Source organism: Callospermophilus lateralis, chromosome 7 (assembly GCF_048772815.1).
Source record: "Callospermophilus lateralis isolate mCalLat2 chromosome 7, mCalLat2.hap1, whole genome shotgun sequence".
NCBI lineage: Eukaryota > Metazoa > Chordata > Mammalia > Rodentia > Sciuridae > Callospermophilus > Callospermophilus lateralis.
In genome coordinates this window covers 141737343-141755694 of record NC_135311.1, presented here as the reverse complement: position 1 = coordinate 141755694, position 18352 = coordinate 141737343, and the positions used below count along the sequence as shown (strand labels likewise).

At 61.1% G+C, this 18352-nt stretch overlaps 2 protein-coding genes across 2 annotated transcripts; both read left to right on the top strand.

Annotated features, from left to right (window-relative positions):
* Nucleotides 1–214: 214 nt before the first annotated feature.
* Nucleotides 215–13207, top strand: Ccdc27 (coiled-coil domain containing 27; the record flags this gene model as incomplete). Its single annotated transcript, XM_076862674.2, is given in 14 exon segments — nt 215–247; nt 249–437; nt 1064–1185; nt 1809–1813; nt 1946–2056; nt 2763–2920; nt 5611–5760; nt 6622–6711; nt 7023–7416; nt 7529–7659; nt 9240–9317; nt 9577–9789; nt 11564–11668; nt 12992–13207. Coding segments are annotated over 14 exon segments (1899 nt in total), but the record flags the coding sequence as incomplete, so codon positions are not given.
* Nucleotides 13208–13312: 105 nt separating this feature from the next.
* Smim1 (small integral membrane protein 1 (Vel blood group)) lies at nt 13313–16287 on the top strand. Its single transcript, XM_076863425.2, has 4 exons — nt 13313–13721; nt 14007–14107; nt 15693–15912; nt 16161–16287. The coding sequence occupies exons 3-4, from the start codon at nt 15803–15805 to the stop codon at nt 16285–16287; spliced, it is 237 nt and encodes a 78-aa protein (XP_076719540.1). The 5' UTR covers nt 13313–13721; nt 14007–14107; nt 15693–15802.
* Nucleotides 16288–18352: the final 2065 nt, after the last annotated feature.

Here is an 18352-nt window from a genome sequence, read left to right as displayed (position 1 = left end):
CAGAAAATGGAGGCGGATGTGACCTGCCCTGTTTCTATGGAGACATCTGTGATGCCACACATGGCTCCCAGGGTCCCATGGGACGGGAACTTTGGAAGCTGGTGTTCTCTGACCTCCTGCCCCAGGCAGCAGGTCCCTGCTCAAGGTCAGATTCCCCTGGACACCCTGAGCCGGACTGAGGAGGGTCCCCAGGAGCAGCAGGCCAGCGTTCTGACTCCGGGCGAACTTGGGAAGTTCTGTCCCCCTTCCTGATGCTACCTAAGAAAGAGGGCACGATGAAGAGGTGCAGTTTGGTGCCTCACCCCCTCGCCAAGGGCCTCATGATCCTCCAGAATGTGTCCAGCCGCGACACCCAGAACCCAGAAGGGAGACAGCTCCGAAACCAGCACAGCCTCAGCAGGTCGGCCCAGGCCGTCAGCCGCTACTACCGGAAGATGGTACGGCCCAGGCAGGAGGACCAGGGCTGCAGGAGCTCAGCCGCCTTGGACCGACCCCCTCCCACTTGCCGTCAGCTGCCGGCACTCCACAGACGTGTTGGTGGTGGGTGTCCATAGCAGGTTCCAGGCAGCCAAAGACATGCGGGGCTGCAAGGGAGAGCTCTTGCTGGCCTCGTCCTCCTGCTTGGCGAAGGGCCTGCTCTCTCCGATCCTGAGCTCAGTAGCTGGGTCAGGCTGGCTCCCCTCTGTAGCCTGGCTCCCACTTCCTCTGGCCAGCCCAGCCCAGAGCAGGAACCCAGCCCAGGCCTGGGGAGAAGATGCACCGTTGGCCTTGAGACTCCCTTGGGAGCATCTGGAAGAGGAGGGTGAGGGGAGAAGAGGACATGGGAAGGGGCGTCAGCAGAAGGGCCAGTGGCATCCTGTGCTGGCAGAGCCTGAAGCAGGCTTCCTAGACGTGCCCAGGGCTCAGCCCAGGCTGCTTCCAGGGAGGGTCTGCATGGTGACCTAGGCAGCCGGGAAGGGCAGACCGACGCAGTGGGCACCAGGCAGGGCCCCTCACTCAGCAATGGGCGCAGCCTCCTGGGTCTTCTCTCTCAGTGACTGCCTCATGGTTCCTATTTTGCCAGAGTGACCTCAAGGACACGGACAGCCCTGATGGCTTTGTGTCCGAAATGGAGGAGATGAGGAGGGCGTTTCTCCGGCGGCCTGGCTGTCCCCAGTTTAGCACCAGGGCCACATCTATATCCCAGTTGGGTAAGAACCCCAGCCAGGGCCCTGGCGAAAGCTGCCCCTTCCCCTGCCACCCTTCAGCCTGCGTGGGGCCTCGGCGGCTGCTTTCAGACTCCACTCTGGCACAAGGTGGCACAAGACTGAGGGGGTGGGGAGGAGGGACGAGGACTCTTCTGGGCCGATTTTCCTTCCCACCTGTCTCCCACCTTCCTGCTCTGCTCTCATGAGCCAGGGTCCCCAACGCTGTGGACAGGGGAGAGGGAGGAGGCTGGAGCTGTGGGACTGTCAACAAAGTGGCCCAGGAGACCACAGGTAGCGGCTGTCCTGTGCAAGTCCCCGTGTTCTGATGCAGGGTGCGAGGCTCAGAGGACAGCTGGCGGCTCAGTGGTCAGAGCCAGGCTTCACCCCAGCCCCCTGCTCCCGACCTGGGCGTGTGCAGCCTCCCTTGCTATCCTGGGGGACTGTCCATGGCTCTCAGCTGGCAGCTGGGCACAAGTAGCAGCTCCCCGTCCTGGGTGTTGTTCTCCCCTCCCCAGTGAGAGGAACCCTGAGGTGGGCAGGTCTCTGGGGCTGAGGGTACACCTGGGCGTGGGTGTGCTCAACCTCTGCCCCTGGGCGCTGCCGCTGGCGTGCACTTGACAGCTGTGGTGGCGGAGGCCAGAACCCACCTCTGGTCAACCCCTCCCACCAAGAGTCACCTTTACCCTGCCCCGTGGTCAACCATCAGGCACCACCGTGGGCTCTGCCTGGGTCACCACCTGGCACCTTCTGCGCTGCAGGTTCAGGCACTGTGGTCAGTCTGCCCAGGGAGGTGTGCGTCAGCCCTGAGACCTGGAGGATGATGGAGGACCCGCTCCTGGACAGGCGGGGCTTGGACACGGGAGTGGACAGTAAGGAGCCCAGAGTCCCTGCCTGCCCTGCTGGGCCCGACCCTCCCCAGGACCGCCTCTGCTCAGGGGCCCTGGGAGATGACCTCCCAAGACAGGCTCTGCTTTCATCAAGAGTGGACACTGCAGTTTCCAGGAGAGCAGTTCCTTGTCTTTGGAAAAACTGCAGTTGAAAGGTTTTGTCCCCAACCTGGGTGGACAGGCCTCGTGGGCCTCACTGAGGGGCCCATGAGGGACACTCCATTCTTGGAGAGAGACCCGTAAGGCACATGAGCACAGATGGAACAGGCTCTCATTTGCCAAAAAACGAAATCCCCACTAAGATGCCTCCCTCTTGCCTCGACTTGAGGAAGCCGTCTACAGTGACCAGCTCCCTGGGGCTGGGGGGACGGAGAGCCTGGGTCCAAGGAGGGCCAGGCCTGGGGCCACAGGGCCACACTGGGAGGGCCTCCTGGCCTCACCCCCAGCTCTGGTTTCTCTGCCCCCTGCGCCCACTGCAGGGACGGGCGTGGACGTGAGGGCGTCCCTGGGGACACCACTGCCTTCTCAGGTCCGCTTCTTGGGGGGGTGGACACTGAGCACACGGGGACCCTTAGATTTTGCCATGGCAGCAGAATCAGGAGACAGGAGCAGGTCACTGAGGAGGTGGCTGCCGGTGGGCGCCAGGCCAGGCAAGAGCGCCCCTGCCCGCTCTTCCTCTGCCCACCAGGGCGCCTCATCCCCTTCAGTAAGAGCGCCTGTGAGCTCAGCCACCTGCACAAGGAGGACGAGTCCCGGACCCCGAGTCCCGTCACCAGCAGCCCACTCACAGCCCAGAGCTTCCCGAGACACAGGATGCCCTGGTACATCTCGGTCATCCACGAGAAGGTACTGGCCCCATGCCCTGGCTCTGGGTCCTGACTCCCCAGGAGGCTTCTCCTCCAGGTCTGCTCAGCCAGGGCAGGCCCCAGGTGGGGCCCCAGAGGGCCTCCAGACCCCTCTTTGGTTGCAACGAATCTCATGCTGACAGGTCCCCTGGCCCCTGTCCGTCCTCACCCAGGGGAACTGCCCCATGTTTAGCCCCCAAAGCTCTGCAGAGCTGTCACCCCGAAACTCCCCTCTGGAGCCTTCTGAATCACACCAGCAGCACCCGCAGCTCAACAGGCAGATCTGCACCCAGCTCGATTCCCGCCATGTCCTCTTTGTGACTTTCATGTCCACCAGAGAGACTGGCTTATGATTTGCTTGTCTTACGATTCTCTGTTGGATTCTGGTGTCAGAGGTATCGGGGTCTCACTGAAAAATGAGCTCACGGGCACTTTCCCTTTACCCTCCCAGGCTCGGGAAGATTGTGCCTAAGGCTGGTCTCTCTTCTCCCATAGATTCCAGAGAATTGCCATCGAAGCCATCTGTGCCTGGAGCTTTCTTATAGGAGAGGGTTTTTTAATGACCCCAAATGTGATTTCTTTACAAGAGACACATTTCATTTGTCCTCCTGTTTTGGTTGGGTGTGTGTTTGAGAAATGTGCTCTTCCATGTAACTTTTGGACTTTGCCAGAATACAAGGATGACCGCCGTCTTCCCCATGGATGCTGCAGGAATAGCATTGTCTGTCATTGTTTTTCCTGGCATGGTAGTAGGTGAGAGTTCTACCCACTGAGCCATTTCCCAGCCTTTAATTTTTTTTTAAAGTTTGAGACAGTGTCTTGCCAAGTTGCCCAGTTGACCTCAAACTTGCCATCCTCTGCCTCAGCCTCCAGGAATAGCCTCCTTTTCAAGCCTGACAGCGGTGACTTTCACTTTCTCTCGGCTACATCAGTCTGCTCGAGGCCGCTCCATTTTAATTCTTCTGTTAGCCTCTGCCCTGTGTTTTGTCAATTTTCTCTCGTGCCCAGTTATTTATGTATTGGTCCTGGGGGTTGAACCCAGAGGTGCTGTACCATTGAGCCTTATCCCCAGCCCTTTTTGTTTTGAGACAAGGTCTCGCTTGCCAAGTTGCTGAGGCTGGCCTTGAATTTGTGAACCTCCTGCATCAGCCTCCCCAGATGATGGGATCGTAGACATGTCCACTGCACCTGGCTATATGTTTGATTTTTATATCATTCATTTTTTTTGAATTGACGAAGCATTAAGGAAAGGTACAGAAATGAGTGATAAGATGTTGGGCAGCTTGTGGGAGCACCAGGGGAGATGAGATTGGGTGGAGGCACTGTGGGACTTAAGAGTCCCAGAAAGTCCAGGTCCAGGATATTCAGGTGACATTTACCCCTGAAACTGTAAATGATGATAGCTTTCATGGTTTAAAAAGTGTTTCTACTCTTTGACAAAGCAATTCCACTTCTGAGAAATGGCCGGAGGATAGATTATCTAGAGTCACACAGACACGTGTAGAGTACCGTTGGCTACGCTGTTATCATGGACCAACAGTGGGATTTACCAGATAATGCATGTGAGCCATCCAGGGGAAGGGCTGCAGGCTTGGCTGCCTCTAGGAGCACAAATGGTAGCATTAGGGTTGCTGTTCTCGCTTCCTAGCTATCTTAGATGAGCTACTGTCATTTGGTGGTGGGAGTCACCTGCACCAGCAAGCTACTCTGGAGACACAGCCCAAGAGGAGATCAGTGCTCTTACCAGTTGCCACTGGGCTAATTTCAGACACGTGCATGTGTCTAAAACCACTGGGGCCAGAACAACATAATGTGAATCTGCATGATTATCTCCCCCATCTAATGTCTATTTCAGACAGAAAGGAAGGTTATAGGAATAGCACAGATGATTGCCACACGCCTGTTAGATTTCCCGAATGTCAAAATGTTGCCCAGTTTGCTGAGTTCTTCCCGCCCCCCCCCAACTCCTGTGTCTAACTGGATTGTTCCCTTCCTTCTTCGCTTCCTATAGGTTAATTTGCATTTCATGTTCTCAATTCCTGTGTGGATCTCCCATTTTCGCCCTAATACATGCATTTTAAGGCTATAAATTTGACCTTAATCACAGCTTTAGCTCCCTCCCACGGTTCAAATCGTTTTATCATTTCCTTTGTGATGTGTTCTTTGCCCATACATTAGATAGAAACGTATCACTGTATTTCCAAATGGTAAAAAAGTTTCAAGTTATTTTTTCCTTCCAGAATATCCGGTCTGGGGTCATTTTCTCCCTGTCTGGAGACTTTCCTTTATCATTGACCTAAGTTCAGATCTGCTGATGACAAACCCTCCCAGCTCCTGTTTGCCTGAAGACATCTTCATTCTTGTCTTCGATTTTGAAGAACTGAAGGAATGGAGAGTCTGAGGAGGAGGCTGAGGGCCCCGAGGAGCTCGGGCGTCGCTGGCTAAGTGTGGGGGAAGACCTGCCTCCTGCATTTCAGTGGGGGAAGCTGGACAAGGCTTTGCTCTCAGGGCAGGCGCCCAGATGATGGGCCACGGAGCCAGCTGCAGGGACGTGCTGCAGCCCTGGGTCTCAGAGCTGGGACTCTGGGTGGCCGCCCTGCTCCTCCCGGGCGGAGAGCTGTGTCCCTGACTGCCCACGGAGGTGCCTGTCTTTCTGCCCAGGAACACTCCCTGCTTATGCTGGAAGAGGAGATTCGGCGCCTGTCTGAGCTGGAGACGCAGGTCCAGCAGAAAGACCAGGAGATCCTGGCGCTCCAGGGGGAGAAGGAGGTTCTCAGGAAGCAGCTGAAGTGCCTCCTCAGAAGCAAAAGCCAAGAGACACCCGCGTCTGCGGATAGGAAGGTGAGCAGGGGTGCTGTGAGTGTCAGGGCTGGCCTCCTCAGGCCCCTGGCCAGTCCCAGGCCCCCCTGGAGCGTGGCCTGGCCTTGGGTTCTGGTGGACAGGCTGGACGCCCGTGGAGACTTAGGCAGGGGTGGGAAGTGGGAGGCCAGCGCTGTGAGCCGGGCCCTTGACTTGCCTTCCCCTGGACAGTCGTGGCTTCCCAGCTCATATGTGAGGCTGAGCCCACCTCTGAAATCGGCAGGCTGGAGGCCACCTTGCAGGTGTGACCCACGCCAGGCTGGGGGTGACACAGGCAGTGGTTCCTGGGTCGCCCTGACCTGCCTGTGAGCCCCTCTCCCACTTTCTGGCTTTGGTGGGCTCTGACCCGGCCTCAGGGTCCTGGACTGTGGGACAGGGGTGGAGATGATGCCAGGTCTGGGCAGAGGACCCATGAGGCAGGTGTGTCGGGTCCTTGGATCTTCCCAAGACTTGACCCAGCCTGAGCTTATGCTGGCGGGAGGAGGCCCGGACCACAGACAAACGCCCGGACTCCTCAGAGCTGCCACATGCAGAGGGCAGGGGCCAGGCGGATGGGTTCCCCATCCACCCTCCAGGGCCACTGGGTGTGAGCTGTGGAGTGCCCAGGTGAGACATGTCAGGGGTGCTTGTCTGCACTGGCCCCTCAACTCCTCCAGATGAGCATGCCTGTCACTGTAGGCCACTTGCCGGTGGCCCAGAGCCCTGCCAGCTACCTGGGACTGCCCATCTGCCGATCACTGCACTGCTGGGCTGACAGAGCACCCAGTGCCCCACCCTCTTCTGCAGTCGCCCACCTGGACTGGGTGGGGGCAACTGCAGTCAGGGACCTGCCGTGTCCTGCAGGAGCGGCCCTCGGAGGCTCAGAAGCTGGGGGTTCTGAGCCTCCTGAAGTCCCTCTACAAGGATGAGGAGGAGCAGGAGCGCTGGGTGCAGGTGCGGAGCTGGCCGGGCAGCGCAGGAGCACTCCCCTTCTCCAGGGCGGCCCAGGTCCGTGCTAAAGGGGCCAGGCGTGCTGTCCCCACATGCGGCCCTGGCACGTGGGGGTGGCCATCCCTAGTGCAGGTGAGGGGTGGGTCATGTTAGCCCTGTGGGCACAGGTCCTGCAATCTCCTGACAGCAGGTGCCACACTGAGCCGGGGGGCTGGGCAGGGGCTGGGCAGGGGCTGGGGCTTGCCTGGCTGGTGAGCTGCTCTGTGAGTGCCCTGCCCAGTCCCCTTCTTCTCCCTCCCCAAATGCAGGAGGAGCACGCCAAGGAGCACAGCAAGGAGGAAGAGGAGGAGGAGGAGGGGGAGGGGGAAGGGGAGGAGGAGGAGGGGGAGAGGGAGGGGGAAGAGGAAGGCCAAGACAAGGGGCCCCCGTTGACCAGGGCAAAGGGCAGCATGGGCAGGATGGGGGCCGTGCTGGAGGAGGGCACTGAGGGGGAGGAAGAGGACGAGGAAGAGGACGGGGACCAGGAGGAATCGGAGGAACAGAGGTGGGAACTGCGGGAGGAAGAGGGGAGCCCCCCGAGGAAGGCCTACTCCCTGACCGAGTCCTTCGAGGAGGAGCTGATGGCCCAGCTGGAGGAGTACGAGCGCATGCTGGTGGAGTTCCAGAGCGAGCTGGGGGTCACCAGGACCAGATACGCCCTCGCCACAGGTGGCGCGGCCCAGCAAGCCGGCCAGGGGCGGGCGGGGCAGGGGGGGTGCAGAGGGCGCAACCTGGGGATGTGGAGTGTCCCCCCGCCAGTCGGACCGCCATGTTCACGCAGGAACCATCACGACATTGCAGCGGCAGGTGGAGTTCCAAGAATCCCAGCTGCGAAAGATCAACGCGGACAATGAGCTTCTGCGTAAGGAGCTGCGGGAGCGGAAGCAGCAGCTGCAGGCCATGTCCGACAAGGTGGCTGCGCCCCGGCCCCCCAGCCCTGGTTGGCTCACGTCTGGCGGCTGGCGGTGGGTGGAGGCTCCCAGCCCGGGCGTCTGAGCACTGGCCCAGGGTCACGTGGCTGATAGTGGCAGAGCTGAGATTCCCACCAGGGCCTGTGGGAGGCTTAGCCCACATGTCCAGTGGTGGCCCTGCTGCCCTCTGGCCCTGCCCCAGGTGCCTTGGTCACTTCCGGGGTACCCCCTGGACGAGGCCCTCTGTACTCGGAGAGCGTGTGGTGCGCGGAGCCCCCTTGCTCTTGCTGGGTGCTCTTAGCTCTTCTTATCCAAGCCCCCGGCGGCACCTCTTACAGACTCAGGTTTCTAGTCCCGCAAGTCCCTGCCTCTCACTGCCCTCCCCCAGCAGCCGCTCGCAGGCGCCCCTGATTCTTCAGGAATCCCGAGTTTTGAAACGGCAGGCTCAGCACCTGCCCCTCGGGTCTTCCTCTCCCCTACTCCCTTTCCACCTTCTCCTCTCAACAGCATCCTGTCACACCAGCCAGCTCTGCATGGCACCAATGTCACCAGGATAGTGGCTCATGGTCCCCAAGTCACCGAAACCAGAGTTTTGAAAACAGCCTCAGGGCTGAGCGCCTCCCTTTGAGCCTCTGCACCCACACGTGCTCCTTCTTGATCTCCCTCCTCCCTGGTGCAGAGGTGCTCCGGGGCTTTCCCCCAGGGTGCACAGGCAGAAGGCCTGGGGACACAGAGTGCCTGCGTCCCACTCTGGTGTCAGATGGCCTGGTGGGCCGCAGGTCCACCTGGGAAACGCCACCCTTGAGCCCTGCAAATGCTGTGACTGTGGCCTTCCAGCCCAGGCTGCTGCGGGGAGGCCCAGGCCGGCCGACCCCTCTCCTCTGGATACCACTCCAGCAGTGGAGGGCCGGAGCTGCCCCTTGGCCGGGTGTCCAGGCCTCACAGGCAGGGCCTCTCTTCGCCCACTTCCCAGGCCTCAGTGGCCCTCTGCCCTCTGTTCCGGATCTTTCTGCTGTTTGTTGGCTTCTCTGGCAGAGCGGTGTCCCTCGGGGAGCTTTGAAGGGCAGTCTTCTCAGGTCGTCCTTTCGGTTTGGTCAGCTTTTTTGGTTTGGTCAGCAAGCTGGGAAATGGCACCAGTGTCTTCTCTAGAAGGCCAAGGCCCTGGGGCGGGGTGGGGGAGGCAGCCGTCTGCACCACTTCCCACCCACTCAAGCAGGTGGCCTCTCAGCCTGAGACCCAGCTGTCTCTGTCAGGGGGGATGAAGGTAGGAACCTGGCCCCTGGAGGCTGGGAACAGGGGTGGGGCTTAGTTTCTGAAGTAACTAGTCCCCGCCTGTGGGCCTCTGCCTTCCTGAAGCCCAGGAGCCTGTGGGCGAGCCGGGAAGTTTGCAGTTCGCCCTGTGGGCGGCTTAGGTCCCGCAAGTCTGACCGGAGAGGCCTCTGCCTCCAGCTCCCGCGTGCTCTCAGACTCTTCCTCCTCCTCTGTCGCTTTAGGGAGCTGGGGAAGGAGGCAGCGGGAGCCAGGGCTCCGTCTCTCCCCTCGGCACGAGCATCCCAGGCCAAGCCTCTGTCTGCCTTCCAGTTCTCCAGCCTCCGGGAAGAGAAGAAGCACCAGGAGATGATGGGGCTCATCCAGAAGGACAACCTCGTCCTCCGAGAGGTGCCAGCCTGGGTGGTGTGGAAGGGCGGGCCGGGGCTTGTCCTTGCTCTGGGTCGCCCCAGCCTGGGCCTCTTTGTTCAGGCAGCACCACCTGACACGCCCCAGGCCTCTAATCTGCACCAGGGGCCCTTGCGACGCTGGCTCTGGGGTGGGAGGGAGGAACCAGGCCGTTGCCTCCAGCTGTTGGAGAAAACCAGTGGAGACCAGACGGGAGCACCTGGGCCTGATGGTGACTCCTGTCCTCCCTGACTCCTCCCAGCGGGTGTCAGAGCTGGAGACAGAGCTCACCAAACGTGACCTGGCCATCACGGAGCTGAGCACCAAGGTGGGGGAGCTGCAGACGCAGACTGACCTGGACCAGGACCACCGGCAGCGGTGGAAGCAGCTGCATGAGGATCTGCAGAGCAGGAATGAGGTGGTGCAGCAGGCAGAGCAGGCCACCCGCGTGGCCCTGGAGTGCGCCCAGTCCAGGGTATGCGGCCGTCCTCCCAGGCCTGGCCCGCCCAGGGAGACTGTGCACCAAGAGGGCAGGGGTGGGCCTTGGTCCACCTGGGATCCCACCAGAGAAAGCTGCCACTTAGGCTGTGGCGGAGGAGGGAGCAGGAGGTCTGGAGCACCCGCAGGCGGCCTCGCTCAGCAGGGAGTGGGCCTTGGGTTGGCTAGGAAGGTGCAGAAGGACTTGGTAAGTGAACCAGGCAGGAAGGGGCCCAGCCAGCACTGCTCTGTTAACATCCTTTGACTCTTTCAACAAAACTGTGAAGTGGACCTGCTCACTGTCCTCACTTCACAGATGTGTGGCCTGAAGCAGGGAGGATGGGTGAGCCATACCTGCTGTGGTGCTGGGGTCTGAACCTGCTGTCTCACCTGGGGGCTGCGCTCAGCCTGGAGGTCATGAGCACAGCACGGGATGGGTGCACCTGCCAGAGAGGGACCCAGAGCCCATCTTGATTTAGGATCCAAACTCAGCAACAGGAAAGGTCTCTCTCTCTCTCTCTCTCTCTCTCTCTCTCTCTCACACACACACACACACACATACACGGGCTTTTGAAGTGACAGTTTCCTTCCCCATCCACCCTCCGGGCAAGTCCACTCTATCCAACTCTGTTCCCCTTCCTGTTCAGGCCAGCCTCTCCCATGGGCCTGGACAGCACTACTGGGGCCCTCCACTCCACCTCTTTTAGAAATCCAGCCCCACCCTTGTCACCTACCAACTCAGAGGACTTGGTAGAGTGTGGAATGCTGTGGGTCCCCAGGACACCATGCTGCCGTGGCGCGTGTCCCGGATGACCCATAGTGCTGTACAAATGGAAGTACTCCTGGTACAGAGAAGTCCCTTGTCCCCTCGGTCCCCTAGCCCCTAGCATGGTGCTGGGGATAGAACGGGGCACAAATGTTGGAAAGAGCAGGATCCCCCTCCCCTCGAGGCCCAGGGGCTCACAACATTCCAGCTGCTGCTTAAACTGCCCCACAGGCAAACAGACATGATGACACTCCCTGGCACTCCAGGCCCCTGGCTCTCGGTGGCATCCTGCAGTGTCAGGGATTCTGGACACAGGGGTGCGCCCAGTTGCTCTTGTAGCTGCAGTTGGGGGACCCTGCCTGAGGCTGGCAGGATGCCGCAGAGCTCACTCTGGTCTGCGGGAGGCGTTGGGGCGGTGGCTGCCAGCACGCAGGATGCTCAGGCAGGGAGAGACCAGAACACCTCTGCAGGGCCTGGCTGAACGCTGCTCCACAGCACGATGCCTCGGGCCATGAGGAACAGGAGGAGGGCCGTGCGTGCTGGTGGGGAGGGGTCCCAGACCAGGTCAGTTGTTAAGTGCCCAAATCCAGGGCCAACAGTGCTCAGGGGAAGGCCTGCTGGACTCCTGGAGAGAGTCGTTGAGGGCCGGGAGTGGGCTGGCTGGAGCTCTCCTGCAGTGTCAGGAGATGACGCCGCGGCTGTCTGCAGCTCTGAACTATATCTAACTCAGTGCAGGTTTTACTTTTTCCAGTTTAAAGACAGGCAAAAAGTTGGCACGGCAGAAGCTTTTGGTTTTGACGCTGGGCTGCCCAGGGTCGTGGATTTGATCTGGTACCTCTGAACCTGGGGCAGGCACATGACCCCAGGTCCATTTCCAGCTCCTAACACCATGCACAGGGAGGGCAGGGCGTGCCTTCCTGGCCTGTAGGACTCAGGGCATGGCACAGCCAACGCATAAAGCATCTTTCTGGGTCAAAGAGTGATGGTATCCTCCCTCTGGTGGCAGCTTGAGAGACTGAGGAGTAGGATCATCCAGGCCACCTTCAATGTCAGCGGGATCAAGTCCCTGGCCACTGAGCTCTCTGACAACCACATCCTGGAGGCCCTGCAGGTACTCTCTAGTATTCTCTGCCTCTCCTTCCTCCAAGAGCTGCAGCTGGGGTCGGGGGAGGAACCTGGGTTGGATTTGGGGGCTCTGTCACCCTGGCTGTGCACCCGTCACCATGGCCCCAGGACCATGCTTTCCTGAGCCGAGGGTACCAGACCCTCCCTAGGGGGGCCGTGCCACAGAGCTGGTGAGTCTGGGCTGTTCTCAGCCAAAAGAGGCAGGGTATTGGTGACCGGTGGCTGCAGCAGCCACAGCGCCTCCTGACCACCACGAGCAGGGTCTAGCTGCTGCATCACGGGGCCACTTTGCTTGGCTCAGGCTCCTTGGTGGAGGACTCCCTTCTGCTGGACACTAGAGCAGGCCTCTGAGCCAGGATCCTCTCCCTCCAGCCTCAGCCTTGAAGCTCACTGACTTGAGGCCCCTAAGCAGGGGCTCAGAGGGGCGGGGGCTGCAGCAGAAGTAATGCAGGCTTTGGTGCATTGGCAGGAGCAGTCACCACCCACTCAGTGGTGGCCAGGCTGTGGGCCACTCTTGGGCTCCCTGGGCCACTGGGGCTTCGCTCTGTAACGGGGAAGTGCACACTCACTTTCAGGATACGGTGGGACCCAGAGCTCTGGGGTCTCTGAGCACCCGAGGCTGAGCTGGGGGTCACTTCTCACTCACAACCACTTCTGTTCCCAACACCCATACCTCCTCCATGGTGTTGCCCTTTGAGCCCAGCACACCCATGCGTCCCAGCGGCCAGGTCCTCTGCCTCTGCCGTGTGGGGGGTCTGGTCAGTAATGCTGCTGTAGCAGGGACAGAGGGGAGAGGTCAGTGGCCTGGCTCCTGTTGGTGGGGGAGGGAGCACCCAGGGCCTGTGCTCAACACTGCCTGAAGTGCTGACAGCCAGGGCAGAGGAGGGCTGGGAGGGGGACAGGGACTTTCCCTTGACCAGCGCTACACAGACAGAAAGCTGAGGGACAGATGTCCCTCCTAGCCTCTGGGAGGCTGGGCTCTTCACACTCTTGGGCCGAAGGGGTGAATGGGTGTGGGCTTTGTGGTGAGCCAACCCAGGAGCTGACGGCGGGGGTCTACTCCTGCACTGCCCCTGCCCCTCCTGTCCGCCCCCATCCGCCCAGGCTAGAGACCAGCTTCTAGAGTCCTACACCACAGGAACTGGCAGAGGGCATGAGCAGAGGTTGTTGCACACACTTGCACACCACTGCTCTAGCCAGCCTCTAGGGGAGGACGGGGCAGTGTCCAGCAGCCCACAGGGCCTGGGCAGAAGCTGTAAGGCCAGGTGGGAAACAGGGAAGACCACCTGCCCATGTACTTCCTGTCCAGAGGATCATCTCAGAGAGGAGCGACTACTACAACCAGCTGAAGCAGAAGGGGGTCCGAGTGCCTCCGCTGCAGCAGTCAGAGATCATGCTCACCAAGCCCAGGAAGGCCACCTCCAAATAAGCCCAGCAGCTGTCCAGGGCAGTGAGCCCTCAGAGGCCAGGACCCGGGATGGGGGGTACCTGCTCTGATTCAGAATTAAACCCTGGTGCCAGCCTTGGTCTCCTCTCTTCCTTCCCTTCCTCCACCCTGGGCTCACGGTCCGCACACCTACTCACCCCTGGGACCTTCTTGGGGAGGCTCTCACTAAGCAACCCCCCCCACACCCCCCACCGCCCCACCCAGCGCACAGTCCCAGGTTGAAGGAGCCCGGAGGTGCCTCCTGCCCTCAGGCTGACACCTCCCCTTCTCTGTAGCACCCACTTCTCAGCCATCAAGGGCCTGCTATCTCCATGGGCGCAGGTGCCTGGGCCACTTCCTTGGTGGCTGGGGTGGGGGCTTTAGAACTCCTCCCATCGCTCCACTCCGGGACTTCTGGTTTCGGGAGGCCGCGGGAGGACCAGGTGCCCTGTGCAGACCCTGAGTCTCCTGGCGGCGGCGCAGCAAGACCCCGACCTGAGCCCCTCCCACGTCCGCCCCTCCCGGCCCGTCCCTCTGGACTCGGCTCCGCCCCTCCCGGGCCAGGCCGAGAAGCCTCCCGCCGAGCACGCAGCAGCCCTGGTGCCGGGCGCAGGTGAGACGTGGGGGATCAAGTTGCAGACCCCGGTGCGGACGAGGGAGGGAGCGGGCCTGACTGCGCGCCCCCGGCCCTCAGAGGCCCTCCGAGGCCCTCCGAGGCCCTCCAAGGCCTGGCCTCCGTGGCCTGAGGATCGCTGTGCATGTGGAGGGCAGACCTGGCCCCACCACGACTGTCTGGGCCTCAACTCCTGCCCAGCTCTTGGTGGCGCTTGGGGACAACTTCAGGGACAGTGACCCCCTAGCAGGGCCCCTCTCCTCTTCTCTGTTTTATTTATTTAAGGCTGGACACATCAACTCGCACCCAGAGGTGGGAACCACTGGCCAGGCCCAGGCCAGTTTTTTGTACCCAAGAGGCTTCAGCCCCACCAGGACGTGTTCTTTGTAAGTGTGGGGTCTTCAGAGGTACTTTGAGGGACCAGTCTAACTTTTGCAGCTGCTGCACGGAGGACTTCCTGTGCTCACTCCCGCCCCACCAGCCCCAGGGCTTGAAAGAGGCCCCTGATAGGCTTCTCTGGCTATCCCTGTGCCTGTTGGGACAGACATCCAGTGAGGGAAGCCCTCCAGAACCCTGCCTATTGCAGCTGGTGGCTGTGTCCAGTCAAGATGACCTGGGAGCCACGTGTCCTGCACCAGTCAGCAAATAACAGGATCCTACTATTCCAGGATGGAATCTACTGCTGGGGTGGTTGGGTGTGTGTGTGTGTGTGTGTGTGTGTGCACTCTTCTGGGCATCCAGAGAAGCCTGAGTGGGCAGGTGGTGTGGCTGTGGAGGTAGCACTCTCCCTGCTAGTGTTGCAGGGTAGCTGCTACAGCTCCAGCCATCACATCAAGGGAGGAAGAAGGTGGCTGTTAATTTCACAAAAGCAAAAGCCCTCCCCCCCAGCATTTTGCCTGCCCCTGGCGACCAGGGCTGTTAAGCTGATCAACCCAGATGTGCTCATGACATCTGGGGCTGGAGCAAGAACATGGCTGCCTGAAACAAGACTGATTCTGCCCACTAGGAGTGAGGCATGAGCGTAGGACCACAACCCCTCTGCCTGATACATTTCAGAAAGCAGAACTTTCTGCTTCCAGTGACATCTGGCCCCTGTGGGCCTGAGTGTCAGCCCCAGCAGAGTTCCCACCTGAAGGCTTGGTGGCTTTGGGGACTGGACAGCTGGGTATTCCGAGGCTTGGGGCTGACTCCTCATGGGACAGCAGCCTAAGGACACAGCAGGGCAGCTCAGAGGAGGTTGAGCATTCCCACTGTAGGGCCTCAGCTGCTGTGCACCCAGGTTACCTAGCACCCTGCTTAGGTAGGTAACAGAAGGTCAGAGCAGGCCAGAGGCCAGGGGGTGCTCTGTGAAGTGCCCCAGGGCCTCCACTTCAGTCCCAGCCTCTGGGGCACAGGACGGGGCTGAGTGCCGGAGAGCAGGACAGTCCTGCAGAAGTCAGAGCGGCAGGAGCTGGGTGGCCTGCTCCAGCACCCAGCCGTCCCTCCACCCTCCGACCTGCCAGGGCTCTTGGAGCCCCTGGATCCCCAAGCCTGGCAGAGGGTGGGGGAAGGGCAGAGGACACAGCTGCTGTCCTGCCTGAGGCTACTAGGCCTCCTCCCCCACAGCCTGGCTGTACCAGCCAGGGCCCCAGCCTTTCCAGAGGTCAGCCCTGGGGCCTTATCTGGCAGGGCTGGGAGACAGTTATCAGCCACAGGAGCTGTTCATAGTGTCCTCATCCCTGAGGGCAGCACCAGCTGTGCTGGTCTCCCTTGATAAATGCACTGTGGAGGCCAGGCCCCAACGCCCCAGGGGGGCCCTTCTGGGTGGAAACAGGGCCCACATTCCTGAGGGCAGGGCTGGGCAGCCTCTCAGCCTCCTGGGTTGGAATTCCTGCTTGGCCTAGCCCTCCCCATGTGACCCTAGGCAAGTTACTAAACTACCCCGACAGGTCAGGTGAGACTAGCCCATCTTAGTGTCCCTCCTCCCTGCAGAAAGATCATCCCTAACTGCAGCCCAGACAAGGCCTGGCCACTGCCCTGCAGGGGCTGTGCTTTGGGGTGACGTCAGAGCTCTGCCTCCGGCCCAGCTTAGGCACCACAGCATGCAGCCCCACGAGAGCAGTGTCCACTACAGCAAGTGGGACGACAGCAGCAGGGACGAGGTCAGCATGGCTGCTGTGTCCAGCACAGAAGAGGCCTCCTGTGGCAGGAGGTGAGAGGCTCTGGGAGAAGGCTCCTCCCACCTGTCCATTCACGTGCCCCCAGCCCTGGGCCTCCCACTGGGTGGGCTCTTGGGATGGGCATCTCCCGGCTTTAGCAGAGTACCCAGGCCTCCCTTCACTGGCCCTCCTGATGCTGGCCACCCTCCCTCAGGTCCTCCTCCCCTCCCTCCCCCGGCTCGCTTGGGTGGTCCCTCCAGGGCCTGGCCTGGGGCTCACCTCCCAGCGGTTCTCACCCTAGGGTCGCCCAGAAGCTGTGCTCAGGCAGGCTGGGGATTGCCATGAAGGTGCTGGGCGGAGTGGCCCTCTTCTGGGTCACCTTCATCCTGGGTTATGTCACAGGCTACTATGTGCACAAGTGCAAATAAAGGCTGCCCCCCTCGCAGCCAGGCTGACCACAAACGCCGGGGATCCTGGGCTTGGAGGGACAGAACCCTTCGTGGACATGGACCTGAAGGCACAGGGATACAGACCTAGGGGCAGAGCCAGCTCATAGGCATCCGGGCACAGGAAAACGCTAGTGTGCATGGTTGTCACGGGCCCCACCCAGGAGTGCCCAGGTGGACAGCTGAGAATGCATGTGCCACGTGGCCCCAGCACATGGGCCACGTCCCTCAAAGGCAGCTACCCAGGGGCACACAGAGCTGGAGACTGGGCCCTGTCAGCCGGGGTCCTGTGGCCAAGTCCCCAGAGTTCCCTGGGCAGCTGTCCTCCCTGGCTAAGGGCTTCCCTCGTCAAGACCAGGGTGGGGGTGCTTTCTAGAGACCATGGGGGTCCTCCCATAGGGAAGTGCAGAGACGCGCGGCCCTGTGCTCTCTGGGCCTGACTCCTGGCTTGCAAGGAGGCTCCGACAAGGACGGTGGCCCCCTGTGCACCTGTCCTGAGGGGTGGAGACCAGCCCCAGATGCTTCCTGTGTAGAGTGGGGTGGGCCCCTCAGCAAACAAGGTCCCTGTTGAGCAACCCAGCTCCCAGGGCAGCTGCGGGAGGATGGGGGTGGTGTGCCCACCAGCTGGCTTCGCCCCAGCAGGGCCTGCTTCTTTCCAGTGCTTGGTGTGGCCGGGAACCTGGCACAGCAGTCATCACAGGTCTGCTGGACCAACAGCAGGAGGCACTGCCTGGCCAGGCCTGACTCGAGGCCAGGCCTGTATGGAGGACCTGCTTCTCTTGCTGTGCCTTCTTGTCTACCATCCTGTCTGGCTCTTGGCCTTGAAATGTGTCCTGTCCTGGATGAATCCTCTTGTAGGGACACAGGGGCAGGCCTGAGCCCAGGATGTGGCTGGTCCTATTCCGTCCACCTGACACATGGGCCAGGCCCCGGCTGCTCTGGGGCCTGCTGCCCACCTTGAGAACCTTCGTCCCTCCTGGTACCTGCTCCTGCTTCCTGGGCTGTGTGCTCTGCCAGTGTGTGCCACCAAGGGTACTGCCAGAAGCGTCCCTGCAGTAAAGTGGTCTTCACCCCTGCCCGGGCTGAGAGCGGGAGACAGCGAGCAGCTACTGGGCTTGTGGTCAGGGAATCAGAGGGCTGAGGCCCTGCCAACCTCCAGGCTGGACCCCCACCCCCCAAACTCCTAAAACCAGAGGGGCCCGGCCAAGCTGGGCAGGAGGGAGAGACCTTGCCCAGCTTTGGGGAGGGCCGGTGCAGCTGGTCTCCTTGCTCCTCCCCCATGCCCCTTGCTAGGGCTCTGAGGAACGGGTGAGGCTGTTTCACAGGCCTCTCCAGGCAATGACCCTCCTATGGGAGCCTGCAGCAGTCCACTCCAGTGGCCTGGGCCTCAGCTCCAAAGACGCCCAGTCATACCCAGTACTGCCTGGCTGACTCTGGGGAGGAGAGGCAGCAGCTGGAGGCTCTCTCTGGAGCCCCGTGGATGGCACTCCTTAGAGGTCTGTGGCAAAGGGCACAGGCGGCTGGGTCAGTACTCTGCTCCAGAGGTCTGGGGTGGGCCAGGGCTGTGTGGCCCTGGGCAGGAGTAGTGTGCAGATGGTGCCAGGAGGGACAGCCCATGGGCAGGTGCCTTCCTTGCAACAGGGGACCAACTGGGAACCAAAGGAAGGGCAGCAATGGAGCTTCGCTAGCTGGCCCAGCCCTGCACCCCAAAGCCAGTCAGATGGCCCTAGCTCACCCTCTGGCAGCCCTCAGACACTCAGCCTAGGGACTCCAGCCAGCACCCTGGTGCCCACAGCCTCACCGGGCCACCTCCATAAGTGACCCCAGGCTCCAGGCGCCCCCTGACCCTTGTGGTCATGAATTTGGGTTCTGGGGCTTTATGGTCCTCGGAAGGTTGGGAGAGCATGACAGGACCCTGCAGAGCAGTCCCTCTGCCCCCTCCTGGAAGATCTGCTGGACTGGCCGGAGTGACTGGCTGCCTGGGCGAGCCCCAGTGGGGTCCAGATATGGGTGGGGACAGCCAGGAGCAACTGCATGGGCCCTGGTT